This window comes from Mastigoproctus giganteus, chromosome 6 (genome assembly GCF_048544385.1).
Source record: "Mastigoproctus giganteus isolate SK-2022 chromosome 6, ASM4854438v1, whole genome shotgun sequence".
Classification (NCBI taxonomy): Eukaryota; Metazoa; Arthropoda; class Arachnida; order Uropygi; family Thelyphonidae; genus Mastigoproctus; species Mastigoproctus giganteus.
The window spans coordinates 163,382,291-163,405,029 of NC_143580.1; the positions used below are offsets into that span (position 1 = coordinate 163,382,291).

At 37.4% G+C, this 22,739-nt stretch overlaps 1 protein-coding gene across 1 annotated transcript in view; it reads right to left on the minus strand.

The window, feature by feature from the left end:
- Positions 1-17,990: 17,990 nt before the first annotated feature.
- LOC150084714 (uncharacterized) overlaps positions 17,991-22,739 on the minus strand; it is a 117,187-nt gene continuing 112,438 nt past the window's right edge. The window contains exon 6 of the mRNA XM_090376329.1: positions 17,991-18,377. Coding sequence (XP_090232455.1) covers positions 17,991-18,377 — 387 coding nt within the window. The remainder of the gene's footprint in view (positions 18,378-22,739) is intronic.

Sequence of the window (22,739 nt, forward strand, 5' to 3'; positions counted from 1 at the left end):
AGGGACTTAAACCTTGCAGGCTACTAGGCTTTTCATTCCAACTAAGAAATACTGTTCAAGTTTCAGGCCTAAATGGATGTCAGATGAATTAATGAGGCTCATGGCAGAGAAGAAAAATGTATGAGATGCATATAAATTATCAGGTGACACAAAAGCCTATGGCAGATATAAGCATGTCTGTAATCAAGTCACAAAGGAAGTTAGGCAGGCGAAGGCAGATTATGAGAAATATTTGGCAAAGGATGCAAAGAGTTCTTTACTTATGTAAACTCTAGAAGGAAAGGGATTAGCATTAGCATTAGTAGAGGCATTTGAATCAAGAAAGCAAGCTTATGCAGCATCAGCCAAAAAAATAAAAAATAAATAAAAATTTATGAATCTGATTGGACCATTTAACATAGATCGGTTGACTACTGATGATGATGCTCAGGTAGCTGATAAACTGAATGAATATTTTGCATCTACATGAGGAATTATTCAATGAGGGGAATGCCAGAAGTTTATCAAACTCTAACAGTGAGGTAAGTGATTTTGTAATAACTTAGAGCAAAGTGGAGGAGAAATTGTTGAAGTTAAACATAAGGAAGGCGCCTGGGGTTTATGGGATCTATTCAGCTATATTAAAGGCGACAGCAAAGGAAGTAAGCAAACCCTTAGCCATAATTATGAGAGCTTCCTTTGACTCAGAGGAGTTCTCCCATGGACTTGAGGTGTGCAAATGTTTCGCCAGTTCACAAAGTGGGTTTGAAAGGTGACACAAGTAACTATAGACCAGTTAGTTTAACTTGTGTTCTGGGGAAAATAATGGTATCACTGGTTAAAGAAGCATTGCAGGATCATCTAGACAAGACTGCAGTAATAGTTAAGACACAGCATGGGTTTGTTAAAGGGAAGTCTTGTCTGACCAATTTCATTGGATACCATGATGTGGTCACAAAGGAACTGAATGTCAATGATAATTTTGATATCATACTTGGATTTCAGGAAAGCTTTTGATACTGTTTCACATGGAAGACTGCTATACAAATTGGAGAGGTATGGCATTAAGGATAAGTTGCTACAATGGACAAAGGGATGGTTGAGTGGGAGATGACAGAGTGGTAATCAATGGACACTGCTCTTCATGGAGTTTTCCAGGGTTCGTTGCTGGGCCCATTGTTGTTTTGTGTATTCATCAATGATACTGATGAAGGTATATCAGGATTAATGTCAAAGTTTGTAGATGATACAAAGGCTGGCAGGGCTGTTAGTGACAATAAAGACAATATGCTATTCCAACCGGATCTAGATAAGTTGGGCAAATGGGCTGAGAAATGGCAATTGAACTTTAACATTGACAAATGCAAAGTACTGCATATGGATAGCAATAACCCAAGAGAAATATATCAACTGTGTGGTACTACACTCAGGGAAGTGGAAAGTTGAAAAGACCTGGGGGTAATTGTGCAGTCAAATATGAAGTTTGCTGAGGAGTGCAGACGGGTGGCCAAGGCAGGTCATGGAGTCTTGTTAATGATATATAGGAATTTTACTAGCAGGGACAGTGAGGTGATTATCCCGTTGTACAAGGCAGTGGTCAGGCCAAACCTAGAGTTCTGTGTACAGGTCTGGAGGCCTCATTTTAGGAAGGATGTATAGTTGCTAGAACGAGTACAAAGAAGAGCAACAAGATTGGTGAGGGGAACAAATGCTTAAGGCTTAAGTTCTGCAAATTGCAGCACCTGGAGAGTAGGCACCTGCAAGGTGATCTAATTGAGGTGTATAAGGCCTTGAATGGGTTGAGCAAGCTGAATGCTGATGGGATTCTTCCCCTTGCTCAGATTAAGAATGGATGTGCAGAAGTTTGCATTTATCCAGTGGATATTTGCTTGGTGGAACAGACTTCCATCTTTTGTTGTGGAAGATGATAGCCTAAATAAATTTAAGGCTGAGCTGGACAGGCATTTGGAATGAATGGAGGGGTGAAATGGGAGGTTTTTTTTTTTTTTTTTTTTTTGGCTGATTAAAAAAAAAAAAAAAAAACTGTCCCAGATTGCTATTTCTTGCAGAGGCATATGATGCAAGAAAGCTTGCTTTCTTGCATCATATGCCTCTGCTAATGCTAACACTTGAAGAGAAGCTACATGTTATAGTGTTTTGAACAAAATGAAAAGACATGTAACATCGTTCATGCAACAGAAACAGAGGAGTCCATGTTAAGCACCATTAGAAACAATGCCAAAACAATTAAACCAAGCTTTATTGCTGGAACAAGCCTAAGTGCTAACAAATCTGTGAAATCATGGCTAAAGGGAGATGGAGTGGCTTCTAAATGTACAAAAGATTAAATGAAATAGCAATCTGGGACACACATTCTATAAAAGAGAAAGGATTATCAATCACGAAGACCTTAAAAGGGAAAAAAAGCCTAAAATTCTGCAGATGTTCCTTTTAAGAACTTTAAGAATGCTTTCCATAATGTAAAGTTATGTGGCAAAGCTGCCAGTGCAGACAGGGAAGCTGCAAAGTCATTTCCCCCATAGTGAAAAAATTGATTGAGATCAAATTTTCAATTTTTATGAAACAAGTTTGTACTGGAAGCAAATACCATCAAGAATCTACATTTCTAAGAATGAAGCATGAGCCCCAGGCTTCAAGGATTGACTGTGATATTAGGTGGCAATGCTATTGGAGATTTAAAGTTTATGATGCCTGTGGTAGCAACTGAAGTTTAACATTGACAAATGCAAAGTACTGCATATGGGTAGAAGTAACCCCAGAGGAACATACCAACTGTGCAGTACTACACTTAGGATGGTAGAAAATGAAAGACCTGGGAGTAAATGTGCAGTCAGATATGAAGTTTTCTGAGCAATGCAGACAGGCTGTAAGAGCAGATCATGGGCGTTTTGTCAATGATATACAGGAATATTGCTAGCAGGGAAAAGGTTGTTATTTGGTTTTTAGGGGCATTAGCAACTAAGGCCATATTGCTCCAGAGATATGCAGTGGTCATTCCCTGACCTTTTCGCATCCTCCGTATTTGGTGGTCACGGTCTAATCAAGAAGTGTGTGCTACGCACTGCTGGTCCTGTCCACCTGGCTACATAGGTGCCTCGCAGGGAAAAGGTGATTGTCCCTTTGTATAAGGCAGTGGTCAGGCCATGCCTTGAGTACTGCGTACAGGTCTGAAGGCCTCATTTTAGGAAGGATGTAGATTTGCTTGAGCATGTACAGAGAAGGGCAACAAGATTGGTGAGGGGAATAAAGGGATCCTCTTACCAAGAGAGGCTTAAGTTCTGCATATTGCAGTGACTGGAGACTAGGCACCTGCAAGGTGATCTGATTGAGGTGTATAAGGCCTTGAATGGATTGAGCACGCTGAATTCTGATAGGATTCTTCCACTTGCTCAGATTACGAACCTAAGGGGGTATAAATTCAAATTGAGGAAAGACAGTTGTAGAATAGATGTGCGGAAATTTGCCTTTAGCCAGCGGGTGGTTAATTGCTGGAACAAACTTCCATCTGTCGTTGTGGAAGTTCATAGGTTAAATCAATTTAAGGAGGAACTGGTTGTGTGAATTTTTTTTTGGCTGATGCTGCATAAGCTCATACACTTGCTTTCTTGCATCACATGCCATGATTACTACTACCACCACCACCACCACCACTCTGCAAGCTTTGATACGATATCTTAAGTCTACCCTATGTCTACTTTAGGTCAAGCAAGAGGTTGGATGATGGGACAGGTTTTTTATGACCTTATTGTTGATGTTTTTGAAGGTGTTTTTAAAAATTACTGCAGGGGGAAAAATTGGATTTCAAGATTATCCTCATTTTGGATAATGTGCCAAGCCATCCTCACACCATTGCTAAGCTTTCTAAAAACATCAAAGTTGTATTTCTACCTTCAAACACGACCTCTTTCTTCGGCCATGGACCAAAGTGTGACATCAGCACTTAAACCTTATTATTTACACACTTAAGGAGTTGATTACAGCTACTGAGAGGGATAATAAGGAAAGTGTTCTTGAATTTTGAAAGAGCTTTAATATTAAGAATGCTATTGATGTCATTGCGGGGGCCTGGGCTAATGTCAGTAAGGGCTACTTGCATGCAGTTTGGCAAAAGCTTCTCCCAGATTTTATTCATGATTTTAAAGGCTTATAGCTATCAGAGGAGCTCCCAAAAATTAGAGAACATTGTGTTGATCTACACTTGTTGCTGAGGGGGAAATGGAATCTGGAGATGAAGAAGATAAAGTCCAGGATGCAGCACCACGAGAGCTTTCCATTTGCTTTTATCTTCTATCCTGAGCGAAGTTGATAAATAGTTGCAGCTCTTAGACGACAATGATTATAATGCAGAATGCAGCAGGATAGCTGTTCATGGAATAAGGTTTGATTTGGCAACCTATGAACAGCTTCTTTATGAAGGAAGAAAAATGGCAAAGCAGCAAAAATTAGATTTTTTTTTTAAAGCCAAATCCTCTACCTATCTTCATAACTCAGAAACCTCAACCCTTCCTCCTCATCATTAAGTTGTCTTTAAATTTTTTCAAGGTAAGTTTAAATTTATTGTATTATTTTGTTATTAAATATGAATTTAACATGTATTTAAATTGTACTATCCTTGTGTTAGGTTGACTACTAAATTTGTTTTGATTGAGTAATTTTTTTTGTGATTTTCTCCTAATCCTATTTTTTCCATAAGCCATTATTTTTATTGTACGAGGTTATACAAGAATGCAACTATCACATTATAGCAGAAACTGTGTGTGTAGTGTTTCAAAAATGATGGTCAATAATTTAAAGATGAAAAGTAAACTAAAATAAGCATAATAGTCCCGGTTGACATCGGACTGCAAATGAACCGTTTTCGAGATGATGCACATTTTCTGTTAAGATCCGCCACTGACTGTGAGAGCACTCTGGGAGGGTAGTCTGTATTGCTGAGACCTTGTATATGCTGAATGTGGTAGGGGTACAGTAATTGGTGATGTAACACTGCTATGACTCAGTACATGCTCTTGCAGAGCAACCCTCCTTGTCGAAATTCCTGGATTTTTTTCTATTCTTTCTAACACCCTTTCCTCAACATCAGGTGTTATGCTTCTGGGCCTACCTCCTCATACTCCATGTGTGAAACACCCATGTTCTCTAAGGCGTTAATGTACCCTGATGAATGTGTGCCTGTTGGGTTCGGCATGGAAATGCTTCTTGGTACAAACATGCAGCCTCGAGTGCACTGCTGTTGGATTTACCATACATGAAGTGTTGTCCTCATACTCTTCATTGCTATAACCTCTTCATGTTGACCCTCCTTTGACAAGTATTAGTATGCCTGCTACGTCTCAGAGCACCGAGAAAGGGGAAAGGGAGAGAATGAGCATAACCTAACCTAAAAAAACAAGTCAGTGGTGGATGCCAACTAGAAATGTGCAATATCTCAAATGATTCACTTAAGGACCCATGCTTACTAGGCTTTTTTTTTTTTGCATATTGTAGTCTGTACAGTTCACCTTTAAATTACTGATCATCACTTTTGAAACACCCTGTATATATATCATCAGGCAACACTATGTTTGTGAATCTACATAAAACATGTGAAGTGTGCATGGACTGTCTAAAGCTAAGACCACTCCATTAAAACCATGTTGTCAAGGCGCCTCCATAGCCAGGTGGGAAGGAGCAGCAGTGTGTAGCACACGCTTCTTGATTAGACCGGGGTTCGAGCCCGTCACCACCAAATACGGAGGATGCAGAAAGGTCAGGGAATGACCACCGCATATCCCGGAGCAATATGGCCTTAGTTGCTAATGCTCCTAAAAACCAAATAACAACAACAACAAAACCATGTTTAATCAGTGAATTTCCTTTTCCATACAAACTGTATGGAAAAAGGAAATAAAAATTGTTAGATTTCTATTTGTTGGATTTTAATGAAATTTGGATGGCTTTCATCCACTGGGAGTCAAGTTATGCGAATGTGCCTAAAATTAAGGTTAACGTGATTTTAATGTTTAAATTTAAAATGGGATATACAGGGTGTTTCACATAAAACTGGCCCAGTCACTGGCAAAATAATTAGAGAAATCTAGATAGGAGTAAAATGAGATAAACACAGAAAAACTCAGTCAAAAGTAACTTTATTTATTCTCTTCAAACGTACACACAGTTATAAGAGATGCTGGAAATGTCCTTGTGCATCTATACATTTTTGTGCACATGTAATCATATTCAAGGTGACCCGATCCAAAACAGTGACGTCAATAGCCTTGATATTTCTTTGAATGCTGTCCTTCAATTCATTTATTATGTGGGGGTTGTGCTCAAACTCTTCCTTTCAAATATCTCCACAGGTAAAAGTCACACGAAGGCAAATCTGGAGAATGCAGTAGATACAATCTTTTGAAAAGTAGCAGTTTTCACTCTCGTGTTCTGTTAACTGAGTGCAGAAGTTCTCAAAAATCTGAAGATAAACTGCTGCGTTCACTGTAGGGTAAAAAAAATATTGGGCCGACGATTTAATTGTCAGAAACTGCACAACATACCCCAATTTTCTGTTTCTGATGTAAGTTGTTAGGATTTTCGGCATACCAGTATCAAGTGTTATGAGAATTCACATGACCAAAAAGATGGAACCACACCTCATCACTCATGAAATAAAGCAGTGGGTTGAGTTCAGTCTGCAATCTTGTTAAGGAGCCACTCATTAATTCAGACATTTTGCTGCATCAGGTGGCAATAATTCTTGGACACACATCACACGATAGGGTTTCAATTTCAGGTAATGAAGTACACGAAAATAATAAGTTGGTTTCACTCCAGTTTGTTGCAACAGTTTCTCCGATACATTTTCCAGGGCTAGCTAAAATTCTCTTTGGAATGTTCAACACTGCCTCTGGAGTCCTAACAGAGGGTGATTTCTTAGTGCATTTACAATGAAACCTGTTGTCTGCCATTTTGCAAGTAAGCACTGAATAGTAAGTACACTTAGCTGGGATGGTTAGGTTAAGTCTCAAACTCTTGAACAGATAACACATCAGGGAGTGTAAATTTAAATGGAAAAAGGATGCTGTAGAATAGACGTGCAAGTATTAGCACTTGTAAATGACGCAAGAAAGCATACTTATAGAGTAACAGCAGAAAAAAAAAAAGAAAGTAAAATCACCTGTCCATTCCCTCCAATGGTTTGTCTAGTTCTTCCTTGAATTTATTCAAACTACCTGCTTCTGCAACAACAGATGGAAATTTCTTCCACCAACCAGAATGTTGTATTTTAAATACAACTTTGGAAAATTAAATGCACTAGACATAATCCTTATGGGTTTTGATAATTAACTATATAATATCGGTGTAAATACACCATAGTTAACCCATATATTTGAGCTACGATTGTAGCGTAGAAGGCATCGTTTTAATTGTATCTCATAATGTGGTTGCCTTCACAACAAGATAGCTACTATTGAATTACTTCAAATAAATAACGCTTCTCTAGTAGAGAAGACTACTGTTATTTATTTTCAGCGTACCACCACCCAGACGATCGTTTCAAAGCTTTTTGGCTTCGTCATCAGTGGGCGGGTAGGTAATACAATATGCCATCTCAGTTGCGAAGTTATATCCACATTATGAGAGATGCCAGAAGGGTGTGGTGGTAATGTATTTGGAAAATTAAATGCACTAGGCATAATCCTTATGGGTTTTGATAATTAACTATATAATATCGGTGTAAATACACCATAGTTAACCCATATATTTGAGCTACGATTGTAGCGTAGAAGGCATCGTTTTAATTGTATCTCATAATGTGGTTGCCTTCACAACAAGATATTTATTTGAAGTAATTCAATAGTAGCTATCTTGTTGTGAAGGCAACCACATTATGAGATACAATTAAAACGATGCCTTCTACGCTACAATCGTAGCTCAAATATATGGGTTAACTATGGTGTATTTACACCGATATTATATAGTTAATTATCAAAACCCATAAGGATTATGCCTAGTGCATTTAATTTTCCAAATACATTACCACCACACCCTTCTGGCATCTCTCATAATGTGGATATAACTTCGCAACTGAGATGGCATATTGTATTACCTACCCGCCCACTGATGACGAAGCCAAAAAGCTTCGAAACGATCGTCTGGGTGGTGGTACGCTGAAAATAAATAACAGTAGTCTTCTCTACTAGAGAAGCGTTATTTATTTGAAGTAATTCAATAGTAGCTAACGCTTCTCTAGTAGAGAAGACTACTGTTATTTATTTTCAGCGTACCACCACCCAGACGATCGTTTCGAAGCTTTTTGGCTTCGTCATCAGTGGGCGGGTAGGGATACAGGTCTGGAGGCCTCATTTTAGGAAGGATGTAGAGATGCTTGAACAAGTACAGAGAAGTGCAACAAGATTAATGAATGGAACAAGGAGTTGCTCTTATGAGAAAAGGCTTATGTTTTGCAAATTAGTGTCTGGAGACTAGGCACCTACGAGGTGACCTAATTGAGATGTATAAGACTTTGAATGGTGTAAACAAGCTCAGTGCTGATGGGATTCTTGCTCTTGCCCAGATTAATGGCTTGAGAGAACATAAACTCAAATTGTGGAAAGACAATTATAGAATAGATGTGCGGAAATTTGCCTTTTGCCAGCAGGTGGTTGATTGCTGGAAAAAACTTCCATCTTTCGGAGAAGTTGACAGCTTAAATAAATTCAAGGCAGAACTAGACAAACATATGGAACAAATAGAAAGGTTTTTTGTTTTTTCTGATGCTGTATAAGCTTGCATCATATGCCTCTACTGATGCTAAGTGTGAATGTCTTATTATGGGTGACTTCAGTCTTTCCCCTAATTGATTGGAATAAGTGGGAGGGAAGCTGACCATGGGGAACAAAATTTTTAAATAAATCAGCTGGTTATTTATTCCAGCATATTAGAGATAACAGCAGTAAGAATATTTCAGACTTCATCAATACTCATGAATCAGATGACATTAGAGGGCTTAATGTACAGGAACCATTGACAAGTAGTGATCACACAGTCAGTTATTTGTTGTTATTTGGTTTTTAGGAGCATTAGCAACTAAGGCCATATTGCTCCGGGGATATGCGGTGGTCATTCCCCGACCTTTCCGCATCCTCCGTATTTGGTGGTCACAGGCTCGAACCCCGGTCTACTCAAGAAGCGTGTGCTACACACTGCTGCTCCTGCCCACCTGGATACAGAGGCACCACGCAGTCAGTAGTTGGAAGTTGAAGCAGGATGTAGTAGTTAAGGGTAAATACATGGGTTTTAATTTCAGAAATGTGACTGTTTAAGGCACTACATGGCATCTATTAATTGGGTGGACGGCAGAGGGAGGGCAAATACATTAAAAGTATGGCATACCTTTTAAAGCAATAATCACAGAAGCCATGAATGCATATATAGCATGCGGTGGAGGATGAATATGCTGCTGGCCAGTCTAATAGAGCAGAAAAAGACAGCATGATACAGAGCAAAGAAAAGTACTGATGCCTACAACAGCTACAAGTTGATCTGTAATAGTATCATATATAAGATTAGGGAGACCAAGGCTGAGTATGAGAGAGAACTGTGGCCTGACCATTGCCTTGTATAAGGCAATGGTCAGGCCACACCTAGAGTACTGTATACAGGTCTGGAGGCCTCATTTCAAGAAGGATGTAGAGCTGCTGGAACAAGTACAGAGAAGGCCAACAAAATTAGTGAATGGAACAAAGGGGTGCTCTTACGAAGAAAGGCTTAAGTTTTGCAAATTACAGTGTCTGGAGACTAGGCACCAGCGAGGTGATCTGATAGAGGTGTATAAAGCCTTGAATGGTTTAAGCATGCTCAATGCTGATGGGATTCTTCCTCTAGCTCAGAAAAATCACCTGAGAGGGCATAAATTCAAATTGAGGAAAGACAGATGTAGGATAGACGTGCGGAAATTTGCCTTTAGCCAGCGGGTGGTTGGTTGGTTGAACAGACTTCCATCCCTTGTGGTGGAGGTTGATAGCCTAAATAAGTTTAAGGCTCAGCTGGACAGGTATTTTGAACGAACAGAGGGGTGAAGTGGAAGTGGGGGTTTTTTTTTTTTTTGGCTGATGTTGCATAAGCTTGCTTTCTTGCATCAAATGCCTCTACTAATGCCAATGCTAACTGGCTAAGAGAGCAAAGAATGGAGATACCGAGAAGAAAATGAATCAGACTGAGCCCTCATGTACTGGGTGTGGGAAAGTCTTATATAAACCAACTGATGGATCAAATAGGTACTTTGCTGTGGTCTTTACTGATGCAAGACCCTTCGTGCTGAGACATATGAAATTACAGATGACTGTTTATTAGAAAAACTTTTGTGCCTAAAGGGAAGTAAGGCTCTGCACTTGATGGCATATACCCAGTAATTTTGAGGGAGGCAGCCAGAGAGCGTATTGAACCATTGGGGTTAATTAGGAGGGTATCATTGGACTTGGGAGAGAGATACCTTTGGATTGGAGAAGTGACAATGTATTGCCAATATACAAAGGCAGTTCTAAAAGAGAAGTCAGTAACTTCAGTGGTAGGGAAAATCGTCGAGGCAATGATTAAGAGTGTAATTCAGGAACATTTAGATTGAAAGGGCATTCTGAAGAGGCACCTCCGTAGCCAGGTGGGAAGGAGCAGCAGTGCGTAGCACACGCTTCTTGATTAGACCTGGGTTCGGGCCCGTCACCACCAAATACGGAGGATGCAAAAAGGTCAGGGAATGACCACCGCATATCCCTGGAGCAATATGGCCTTAGTTGCTAATGCTCCTAAAAATCAAATAACAACAGCAGCAGCAGCATTCTGAAAGAACACAACATGGTTAAGGGAAAATCGTGTTCAACTAACCTTAAAGCTATTTTGACAGTTATTCATGAGATGGATGTAGGAATAATTTCGGCATAGGTTATTTGGATTTAGCCAGTCATTTGACTCAGTCCCTCATGAGACATTACTGTATAATCTGGAACAGTAATCGTTGGGATTACTGGAAAGAATCTAAGATGGAGCACAGGGTGGCTGCAGGGCAGAAGGCTGTGATTAATGGACATTCTTCAGATGGGTATAATGTCAGAAGTGAGGGCCCCCCCCTCAAGGATCACTTCTTGGACCACTGTAGTTTCTCCTTTTCATAAACATCGACGAAGGGATAGAGGATGTGATGTTAAAATTTGCAGAGATGATCAGTACCAAGTATTGCTCCTTCAGAATGACTTGAGCAAGCTTCAAGAATGGTTAGAAAAGTGACCACTATGTGTTTAAAGCAGCAAAATGTAAGGTCTTACACTTGGGGAATAGCAACTTCAAAATAACTTGTACACTTGGTGGAGATGAATTAAAAATAGAAGAGGAAGAAAGCAATCTGGAACTTATGATACAGGCAGATGTGAAGTTTTCTGAGCAGTGTAAACAACCGACCAGTAAAGCCAATGGTCTCTCATATTGATAGTTGTTTATCAAATAATATCCTGTAGAGACAGGGAGGTCATAATCCCACTATATAAGGGAAGGCTCCATTTAGAATACTGTGTCCAAGTATGGAGACCTCATCTCTAAAAAGACTGAGTTTCTTGAAAGGGTCCAAAGATGAGCAACTCGCGTGTTGATCGGCAAAAGAATGCAACCATACAGGATAAGACTAATTATGTGGGCTATGGAGCTTGGCAAACAGGCACCTTAGAGGAGACCTGATTGAGTTTCTAAGAGAGGTTAGTAGGAAATAGAGGCTATAAATTCAAATTACAGGGGAAAAGATTTAAACTAGATTGAGGGGACATTTTCTTTTAGCCGGAAAGTCATTTATTACCAGAGCAAGTTGCTTCTGCAGGTAGTTGAAGTTGACAGTTTGAAGAAATTCAAAGGTCAGCTGGATAGTTGACCTTTGAATTCAAATTCAAAGAAATTCAAAGGTCAACTGGAACCTACCTATGTGAGGAGAGAAACACATAATTTGTATTTTCTTATCTGCTTTTTACTTTTTTTTTTATTGGCCGATGCAGCAAAAGCCCGTGGCTTCCTTGCACTATATGATAAATACAGTGGACCCCGTTTTCCGATATTAATCCATTCCAGAGCCACCACTGTATCGTGAAAATGTCATAATGTAAACCCAATAACACACTGTTTACTGGTAATTCGTTCAAGACCTCAGAAGTTGAAACTTTTGGTATATAACTAAGCTATGTATCTTTCTAAAAGGTGACTTTTATAATGGAAATTGAACATATTGATTAAAACTAATATATTGATTAAAGCACAACACAAAAAATCACTTAACTAAAGGGTGCAAAAACAAAACACACGGTCAACGCATTTACAAATGCTGCCATTGGCTGGGAGGAAGGACCAACATGGTCCGGTCAGAGACAATTATAAGCCAAGCTCACCGTAAAGTGATATTTCAGAAAACTAATTCAAATCATTAAAATGCAGTACGCTTTGATCGTTATATGAATCAATTTTGAATGCCTTTGTGATATTTTTGGAGGTCACGACCATAAAACAATTTGCAGTCTCCGGTTTATTGGGCTTTTCTGTTAGTGCAATCTGTTATAAACTTGATCTTATTGCATTTGCGATAGTACCGATAGCTGGAATTCTGTGCCCCCACAGAAATGTGGGGGCACAGAATTGGTGAAATGTGTTTCCCCTTCCATGGAATCTTCAATCATATAAAAAAACAAATTTCCAGAATCTTCTCTTCATTCCTATTTCTTAATTTTCCTAAACTTGTTACTCCGTATCTCACTTGTGTGTATCGTGTTAGTTGCAATTTTATGCATGCCGTGTTCTTCGTCATCGATCATCTTTTTTTACTGTTTTAAATTTTACTACAAAAGGAAAAAAAAAGTCAGTGAACAGAAATATCAATTAGTTAGCATGTACATATTACAGTAGTAATTAAGCTATCTACATAAGCATAAATTTATTTTTATTTTGCTAACCTGTGGAAAATATTCTTCTGATTTTCATGTATCATTTAATTTTGTTAATTGGCAAGGTAATAAAGCTTAAATTTGTACTTTATATCTTTACTTTTATAATATTCCTCCTATCTTCGCTTATCAGAATCACAGTTTAATATGCAAATGTGATCACAATGACCAGCACTTACTACATATCGTATAGTGAACAGAGAGTCCGTCGTAAAGTGACTTGATTGCACAGTGAACCAATTGTAAAGTGGGGGCACACTGTACTTATATTGAGGTTGTCTTTCAGGAAAATGCAGGTACCTCATACAAGAAAAATAAAAGATAAAGGGAATAGCCTCATCATGCCCTTAATGTGGTCAAAATTTACATGTTGTAATTTCATTTTCTTATGTTTACAGTAGAGCTTGCAGGTTTAAGTTCCTGCTTTCTTTAGTTTGGTCCTGAGAAGTCATTTTGAAACATCAGTGAAATCTGGCTACCTCTTAGCAGTTCACTCTGGAAATATGGACCTTCATCTGTGAATATTCTCAGTGAAGCTGTGTTTATGGTTGCTTTTATCTTTCTTTTTCTTGTATGAGATGTTGGCATCTGCCTGAAGAATTGTCTCGCACAATCTTTCTTCATGTTCACAAGCTGTGGTTGCTCCATGGTGGAGTTCTGTTTTGGTCACTACCCTTGATGAGTGTAGATACTATTTCTTCCTTTTTAATTTACAGTATTTAATTTTTTTATTATGCATAGGTAACAAACACTCCTCGTAAAATTTTTCTGTGGTTACAGCATTTAATTTTGGTTGTAGAATTACAATCATCTTTTGTCATAGAAAAACATTAGGTAGGTTAAAAAAATTGAAGTAAACTAAACTAAGGCAGGCAAGTAATTAATGAGATTACTGGTATTCTACAGAAAATTGTTTTTATTTCTATGGACCGCAAGTCCAAAATATTCTTCTTATCTTGACTGGTCTGTCGAGATAGATGATTTGCTGGACCCTACCATATATCATTGACAGAATCCCACGAGCCGTCCTAGCAGCCTGTCTCCACTAGTCAGAAAACTTCATGACAGTTATTCTTAGATCTTTTTCATTTTAAACTACCTTGAGCTTGGCACTTAATAATATATATATATTATTAAGCCCCTGAATAATATATCCCAAATGATATATTATTCAGGGACTAGTACAGGCAACCTCCAGATAACATGGTTTTGCTCTAAGCAATTTATAAATTGCGGCAATCTTCGCAAGACATGGTACTTATATAACACAGTTAGAAGACTGTGGAAAACCTCGCATAACATGATATTTTTGAGCTTTTGTGCAGGAAACACCCTGCTATTATGCTGGATGTAATTTTTCAATATTTCCATTATTTTTTGTGAATCTCCACTGCTGACTCGCTAGTCGTTATACAAAATAAAAAAATTGGGAAATTCCCATGTTAGGTTCTTTATTGTTGAACTTGTGCTTGTTCGAGACCATAAAAAATTGTGACTTCGAAGCATGCAGTTCATGACTTTTAAGGTTTTAGTAAACTTATTTTGGTTTTATTTGATCTTTTATAAATTTTTCAGGGTATGTATTACTAAACTTTGTTCTTAAGAATCGTAATGGAATAATTTCTTTGTTGTGAATTAAATTCATGTTATTACTATTTTCAATAAAAATTAAGTTTCTGATAGTTATGAAAAAAATCGTGTATTTTTGTTACCTTTGGAACATAACCCCCCCCCCCCCCCCGCATTGGTTCTTAGTTCCTGTGTAATAACACAGTTTCGTATTACACAACATTTTATAGGAACCTAACTACCATGTTATACGGAGGGGAGAGTTACCTGTACTACCTAAATGCAATAACTTACATTTATCAATGTTAAACTGATTTTCAACTCATCTATTTAGTTTATCTACATCTTCATGAAGTAGCATATTGTGATTAATGTGAATAACTATCCTTCCCACCTCCTTTGTATCATCAGCAGATCTAGACATTAGACTTGAAATATTTGTAAATGACAGGACTCATCAGATACTAATTACTGTAGACACCCAGTTTCTCCCCTCAGCTAGTGAAGAAATAAGAGTATATCAGTGGAATGCTAATTACAAACAGCTACTTCTGGAGGGGAATATGGCTACTGTTTGTCAGGTGTGTTACATTAGTTACAAAGTAAATTTTTGTAAACAACAGCACATGATATCTTTTCTTCAACTAGAAGTTACACTTAGGACAGCAAAAACTGCTGAGGGCCAAACTAGACAAAAATATACATGAATCAACAAGTGATTTATGGAGAAATCATGTGACTTTACTTCAGCACTAGGATAGGCCAGACAGTTTGATTTTAATTTAGTTTTCTCAAAACGATAAATTCTAGGCCATCAAAAATAAACACATGGCAAAATTAGTAAATCAGTAGGACTGAAGTAACAGCCACCAAAAGAAGAAACTATACAGTTAAAGATTATTGAAAGAGTTAAGCGTACTGAAACAAAATGCTATATATTTTGCAAGTGTGGAATGCCAGAAGGAACAATCCACAGTTTGTTGAAAGAGGTAGAAAAATTGAATTCAATCGTAGACTCTATAGAAGATGAACTGGCCTCCAAAGAAAGAAAACTAGATTTTGTGAAAAGTGATGTGGACCAATGCTTATACAAGTGGTTTCTACAGAAGCATAATGAAGGAGTATTGATAATGGGATAATTTTGAAAACACAGACGCTTAAATTTCATGATACTTGATGGAGATGACATATTTAAAGCTTCTGATGGGGCTTGTCATGGGATATCCCAGATTAGTCTTGTAGGAAAACCTGAATTTGGTGACATTACAGCAGAAGTGTTTCCTGAATTTTTACATAATGTGATTAAAGATGGTGAATTCACAGAAGAATAGTTGTACAGATGTGACAAAACAGTGACATACTGTAAACTTCTCCCCGACATCCATGAAAACTAAGAAAAAGAGAGCTACTGTGTGCAAACAGGACTGGAAATCAGAAGCTACAGCCATTGTGGTTTGGTAAAAGTCGAAGCCCCTGTGTTTTTAGCACATCAGTGTGAAATCTCTACCTGTGATTTATAAAAATAGCTCCAACGCTTTGATGAAGAGTGATATTTTAGCTTCATGGCTTGAAAATGAGTTAATACCATCAGTGAGACACCACTTGCTTTCTAAAAAACTTGAAGGAAAGGCTCTGTTACTGTTGTATTGCTGCCCAGCTCATCCTTTGGCTGATGTTCTAAAATTGAAAATATGGCAAGATCAGAGTCATCTTTTTTCCAAGGAATACAACTGCGCTAATTTGAGCCTTCAAAGCCTACTGTTGTGGCGAGCTACTTGCTGGTATTGTGAACTCAGAAATTTAAGTTCTAGATTTTCTGAAAACATTAACACTGAAAGATATTGCATACAATATTGCATTAGCTTGGGGAGAAAGCTCAACCTGATAGCAGCGTTATATTGAAGTTGCACCATAACTGAAAGTAATATTAATGTTGCAACGACATTAATAAGAAATTGTGAGATTTTCAATAAATGCACACAGCAAACTGATTTAAGAGCAATATAACTCTATGTTATCATGGAAAGTGGTGATGAACTTGTTAAACAACAAACAGTGCTGACTTTTTGTGACATTACTGCAATCTGAAAGCTCTGCATGTGCATACACACACCTCAATTAACAGGTCTACTCCAGCTTTTTAGAGTTAGTATAAAATGTTACTTTTCCCTTTAAGGACAGAACAGAAAATTTACTTATAATGTTAAAATAATTTTTAAAAAAAATTTCTTTTAACAGTACTTTTATTTTATAAATATTTGTTGTTTGCCCATGCTCATTGTGAAAGTTAACATCAGGGCTTCCTTGGGATCAGATTTGGCCTGATCAATATCATTAAAAATTAAATGATAATTAAAGAACAAGTTTATTCAAACAGCTTGAAATTGTAAGGAAGCTTTTATTAATATTTTATCAAAGTTAATAATAATCCATGATATTTTAAAAATCACATATAATTAAAATTTAACAAAAAGTTTTGACACGAAGTTCTACACCACAGCAGCAAGCATGAATAAAGTAGTGAAATGATGACAGAACTATAAAAGATTTTAAAATATTAAAACCTAAATATGAAAACAAATGATGCAGTTCAACACTATAAAGAAGAAAAATACAGACAAGAACATCTTCATGTGTACATATTATTAGTTAAAAGTTAATTCTGATGAATTTTCACCTTTGGTACAATAGTAACAGGAACTGACCAGTCTCCAAACAGTTGTCTGTATGTTTTATTTTCATTTGATCTGATTATTTTCTTAATTTCACTAAAGAAAATCTTTTGTTCGGCATGAAGCATTTATAAAGAGACAGTCAGATAACAAAGGTTTATAAAAAATAAAAAAACTCATCATAAACCATGATGTAAGACTAAGCAAAATAAATTTTTACAGTTTTATATTTGAATATGATATCCAACAATTTAAATGCTGTTTTTACATATTCAAGAATAATTTTCATAATTATCTGTGTCTCTAGATTCCTACCTCTCTGCAAATAATTCCAGGGATAGATTTTAAGTTAGAGAATAAAGTTTTTTTTCAAGTATCCTGAATCTTATCCTTAACTTATTATCTACTAATAAAAGACTCGGGCATATATGATTAATCTACTTGGACAAATAACAGATATATACAAGGCAGTTAAATACAGCTGCTGTCAGCAGGTAACAAAACATAAGGCACTTAGGAAAATATATCATACAGTATCTATCTGTAATGTTTCACAAATTAATATTAAGCACTAAATTTCAATTACCTTTGTACTGTGCTCTATGCAGATGCAAATTATCACAGATGACAGTTTAACATATTAATATTAGTGATTCAACTTTTATGAAATATTTTTATTAACAGATGCAAAAATCTCAAATTCAGGGTGAGCAATTTTTTTACTGCTCTGTTGTAATACTGATATTAAAAATAATTACTAACACATTAAGTAAAAGAATAATATGCCATAGAGGAAATGTAGCTAGTATTCTGAACAAAATGTCTTAAAAGCACTTTGGTATGAACTTTCCTTTTCAGATGTATCATCATCATCTTGGATAATCTCTGTGATACTTTGATATGAAATTTCCTTTTCAGATGTATCATCATCATCTTGGATAATTTGTGTAATAGCTATACAAGAATTCAAATCATCTATTTCAGTGTGACTTAGAGGTATTTCATCATGCTTACTTGAACTCTGAGTGTTTATTTCTGGCATGTTAGTAGATGGCGTTGGAGTAGTTGGTCCTGAAGATGTCAGAGATAGTGAAACTGTTACTAAATGGTTTCCAGTTGTTAAATCAGAGATAGATGAAGCTGTTGATTGTGTCACCTGCATAAAATCTGGTTGTTCATTTCTTTCATTCTGTAAATGAAATATTTTAAGAATTACAAACATGAATAGGCATATGAAAGAAACAATCATACTTTGAAATACAGGTAAATTTTCATTTTCACTCCTAACTTTATATGTGGAAATTATAAATTTAGCTAAATACCAGAACATTATTTCCAATGTTGAGTGCAAAAATTGGGGGAGGGAAAATTTTTTACAAGATTATTATTAAAAAAAATTTTAGATACTTTGCACTGGTCTGAGAAGCTGGAATAACTTGTGGAGAGAAAACTCTACCCTCTTCCACTTGAGATTGGCTAACTACAGTTATGAGGTGGGTTAGCTTGATTATTCGTCAACAAATATTTGGAAATCTAAACAGTATTTTATTTTTTACAGGAATTTTTGTTACATATCCTACTTTGATTTAAAAAAAAAACAAAAAAAACCAGCTCAAACAATTAACTCATTACACTTACCTGACAGTTTTAGCTGGCACCATAGCATTGATGTGACTACAAATTTTGGTAGAGGAGCTAATTTGTTCATATTGCACCTGTTAATGTGTTTGCAGCTAACTACCAAGATAGCAAAATGGATAAAGTCAGAAGTCATATGGTTCTGTTTCAAAGTGGCAAAAAATGAGATGTGTGTAATCTCCTATAACATGGCAGAGTGATGGTGTTCTTGTAGGTGAGAGAGAGAGAGAGAGAGAGTGTTCAAGAAGATCAGATGAATATTGTTTTGCAAATTGCATTCAGTGAGCATATTTTTTAAGGGAAGTGTATACACCAGGGAGGATCATCTCCTGTAAGTAGCATTTATGTGACATTGCTGCTCATAACCTGATATTGCAGTAAAGCACTTTTTTCAGCTGGCATGCTAAAAATATATTTTTTTTTTTGTGTGTCAAAATAAGCCTGACATAAAAATATAAATTTTGCATGCCAAAATAAAGCTGAAAACAAAATCATTTTCATGTGTCATAGGGGTGGGGGAACTTGTAATGAGCACTGTATTGCTGCATAATTTTGTGTATAATTACACTTATTGTTAGATTTGGCCAGTACACCATATATGCGCATGTGTGTGTGTGTGTGGTCTATAAATGATGTAGAGCAGATATCTTTTAAGGGCACAAGGGGTGATATTGTTGTACACGTTAGCACTAATGACATTAAGAGTAGGAGATCTATGGACATTAGCATAAGTAGAAGTGCATAAGTAGAGGCACATGATGCAAGAAAGCAAGCAAACTTCCGCATATCTATTCTACAACTGCCTTTCCTCAGTTTGAATCTATGCTCCCCTCAGGTTTGTAATCTGAGCAAGAGAAAGAATCCCATCAGCATTGAGCCTACCCAATCTATTCAAGGCCTTATTGACCTCAATCAGATTGCCTCGCAGGTGCCTAGTCTCCTGAAGCTGCAATTTGCAGAACTTAAGCCTTTCATCATAAGAGCACTCCTTTGTTCCCTTCACAGTCTTGTTGCCTTTCTCTGTACTTGATCTAGAAACTTTACATCCTTCTTAAAATGAGGTTTCCAGACCTGTACGCAGTACTCAAGGTGTGGCCTGACCATTCCCTTATACAAGGGGATAATCATCCCCTTATACTTATAGCAAAATTCCTGTTTATCATTGGCAAGACCCCTTGACCTACTCTGGCAGCCTGTCTGCACTGTCAGAAAACTTCATATCTGACTGTGCAATTACCCCCAGGTCTACTTCATACTCCACTACCCTGAGTGCAACACCACCCAGTTGGTACATTTCTCTGGGGTTACTGGTACCCATATGCAGTACTTTGCATTTGTCAATTTAAACTTCCGTTGCCCCTTCTCAGCCCATCTACCCCACTTTTTCGGATTCTGTTGCAGCAGCATACTGTCATTACTGTATTAACAACCTTTGTATCATCCCTTGCCAACCTTTGTATCATCTGGAAACTTTGACATTAAGATTGATATACCTTTATTAATATATCATTGATAAATATACAAAACAACAATGGGCTGAACCCTGAGGTACACCACTGATAACCACTCTGTCTTCTCTCACTCAACCATCCTTTTATCCATTGTAGCAGTTTGCCCTTAATGCCACACTGCTCCAATTTGTACAGTAGTCTTTCATGTGCAACCGTATCAAAAGCTTTCCTGAAATCCAAGTATATGATATCAAAGTTATTCCATGCATCCAGTTCCTTTGTGACCACACCATAGTATCCAATCAAATCGGTCAGACAAGGCTTCCCCTTGACAAACCCATGCTGTGTCTGAATTATTACTGCTGTCTTGTCTAGATGATCCTGAAAGGCTTCTTTAACCAGTGACTCCATTATTTTCCCTGGAACAGAAGTCAAACTAACACATCTGTATTTACTTGTGTCACCCTTTGTGAATTGGAGATACATTTGCACATGTTTAGTGCATGGTGACTTCCCCCGAGTCTGAGTACTTACTTAACAAGTACAGGTTAATGTTTAAAAAAAGTTGCGAGTCAGGGTTAAATTTGAAAGTGTCTGCAATTCTGCCCAGATAGGAGAGAGTATATGATGAGAGTCTTGTCAATCAATTCGGCACTGGAGAGATTGTGCAAGACTCATGGGGTAGAATTTTCTCAGCATGGTCTGTGCTTGTTAACAGAAGAGACTGCTTCTACGGGGTTGGGATACACTTAAATAGAAAGGGTGCAAGAATATTTCCTGATGCTATCGAGGCACTGTTAGGTGGGTCAGAAAACTGCTAGCTCTGGGGGGAATTACAGAATAATAGATTAACAGTAGGCACAGGCATAAGTGAAAGTGATTCTTGCACTGATTCTGTTGGAATGAACAGCAGCCTGGAAAGCAAGGTGCTGGGGATATGCAGGACTGCTGGAAGTCATCATGGAACAAGTAAATACATGGACTGTGTTAGGGAAACTAAGAGTAAGAACAGGTGCATGTATACTTGCATGTACATCAATGTTAATAGTTTAGTAAATAAATTTGATGAATTTGGTGCTGGTCCACCAAAGGCAAATATTCTTGGAATATCATAGATATGGTGTCACACAGATATAAAGAATGCAGAATTGGAATTTGGGGAGTACAATATGTTCAGAAAGAATAGACAAAATAGGAAGGGAGGAGCGGCTATTCTGTTAGTTAAGAAACAAAAAATGTAAGGAAGTGCATCCAGTTGAAATTGGTGGAAAGTGCAATATAGAGTACTTTTGTGGGACATAAGCACTGGGAAAGCAAAATTGAGTTAGGCCTAATGAATGATGAGTACAATGAACAACTGTGCAGAGAAATAAAGTGGGCCAGTAAATCAGATTGTCCTATAATGGGGGATTTTAACTTCCCAGATATTGACAGGAACTTGTGGGTTGGTCACTCGTCCACTAGAAAGGCTTTTGTTGACTTAATGGATGATTGTTCTCTACAGCAGCATGTTTGAGAGGCAACTAGAGGGAGTAATACTCTTGATCTGATTATCAGAAGTGATTCTTCATGCATTAAGAATCTGCAGATAAAGTAACCACTAGGCGGCAGTGATCACATTGTGCTGATGTGGAATTTACTTAAAGATGTAAGTACCATCTGGGGTAAAGGGAATGGTTTTTGCTTTCGCAAAGATGACTACAGTGGTCACAGATAGATTTTAAATTCTATACAATGAAGCCAACTGATGATTTGCCAAAAGCAAATTCTAAATGGAAGCATTCAAGGAAGTAATCTTGGAGGCTACTAGTCTTTCTGTCCCAGCTAAGAAGTACTGTTCAAGGTTTAGGTCTAAATGGATGGCAGACTGCCATCCAGCTAATGAGACTCATGGCAGAAAAGAAAATTGCATGGGATACATATAAATTATCTGGTGACACAGAAGACTATAGTAGATATAATCTTGTCTATAATCAAGTCACAAAGGAGGTCAGTCAAGCGAAGGCAGATTAGGAGAAATATTTGGCAAAGGATGCAAAGAAAGACAGCAAAGAGTTCTTTACTTATGTAAACTGTAGAATCAGATTCATTCATTTAATATCAATTCTCCAATTGTTGATCCTACTGAGGTAGATGACAAACTAAATTATTTTGCATCTTCATTCACACATGAAGAATGTCTGTAGGACAGTAGAGGCCAGAAGTTTATCGAACTCTAGCAGGGAGCTAAAGGATTTTGTAATAACTGAGAGCAGAGTGGAGGTGAAATTGTTGAAGTTGAACATAAGAAAGGCACCTATGGTGGATGAGATATATCCATTTATATTAAAGGAGGCAGCAAAGGAAGTAAGCAATCCTTAAGCATAATTATGAAAGCTTCCTTGGTCTCAGGGGAGGTCCCCATTTCACAAATGGTGACAAGTAATTACAGACCTGTTGGTTTAACTTCTGTTCCAGGGAAA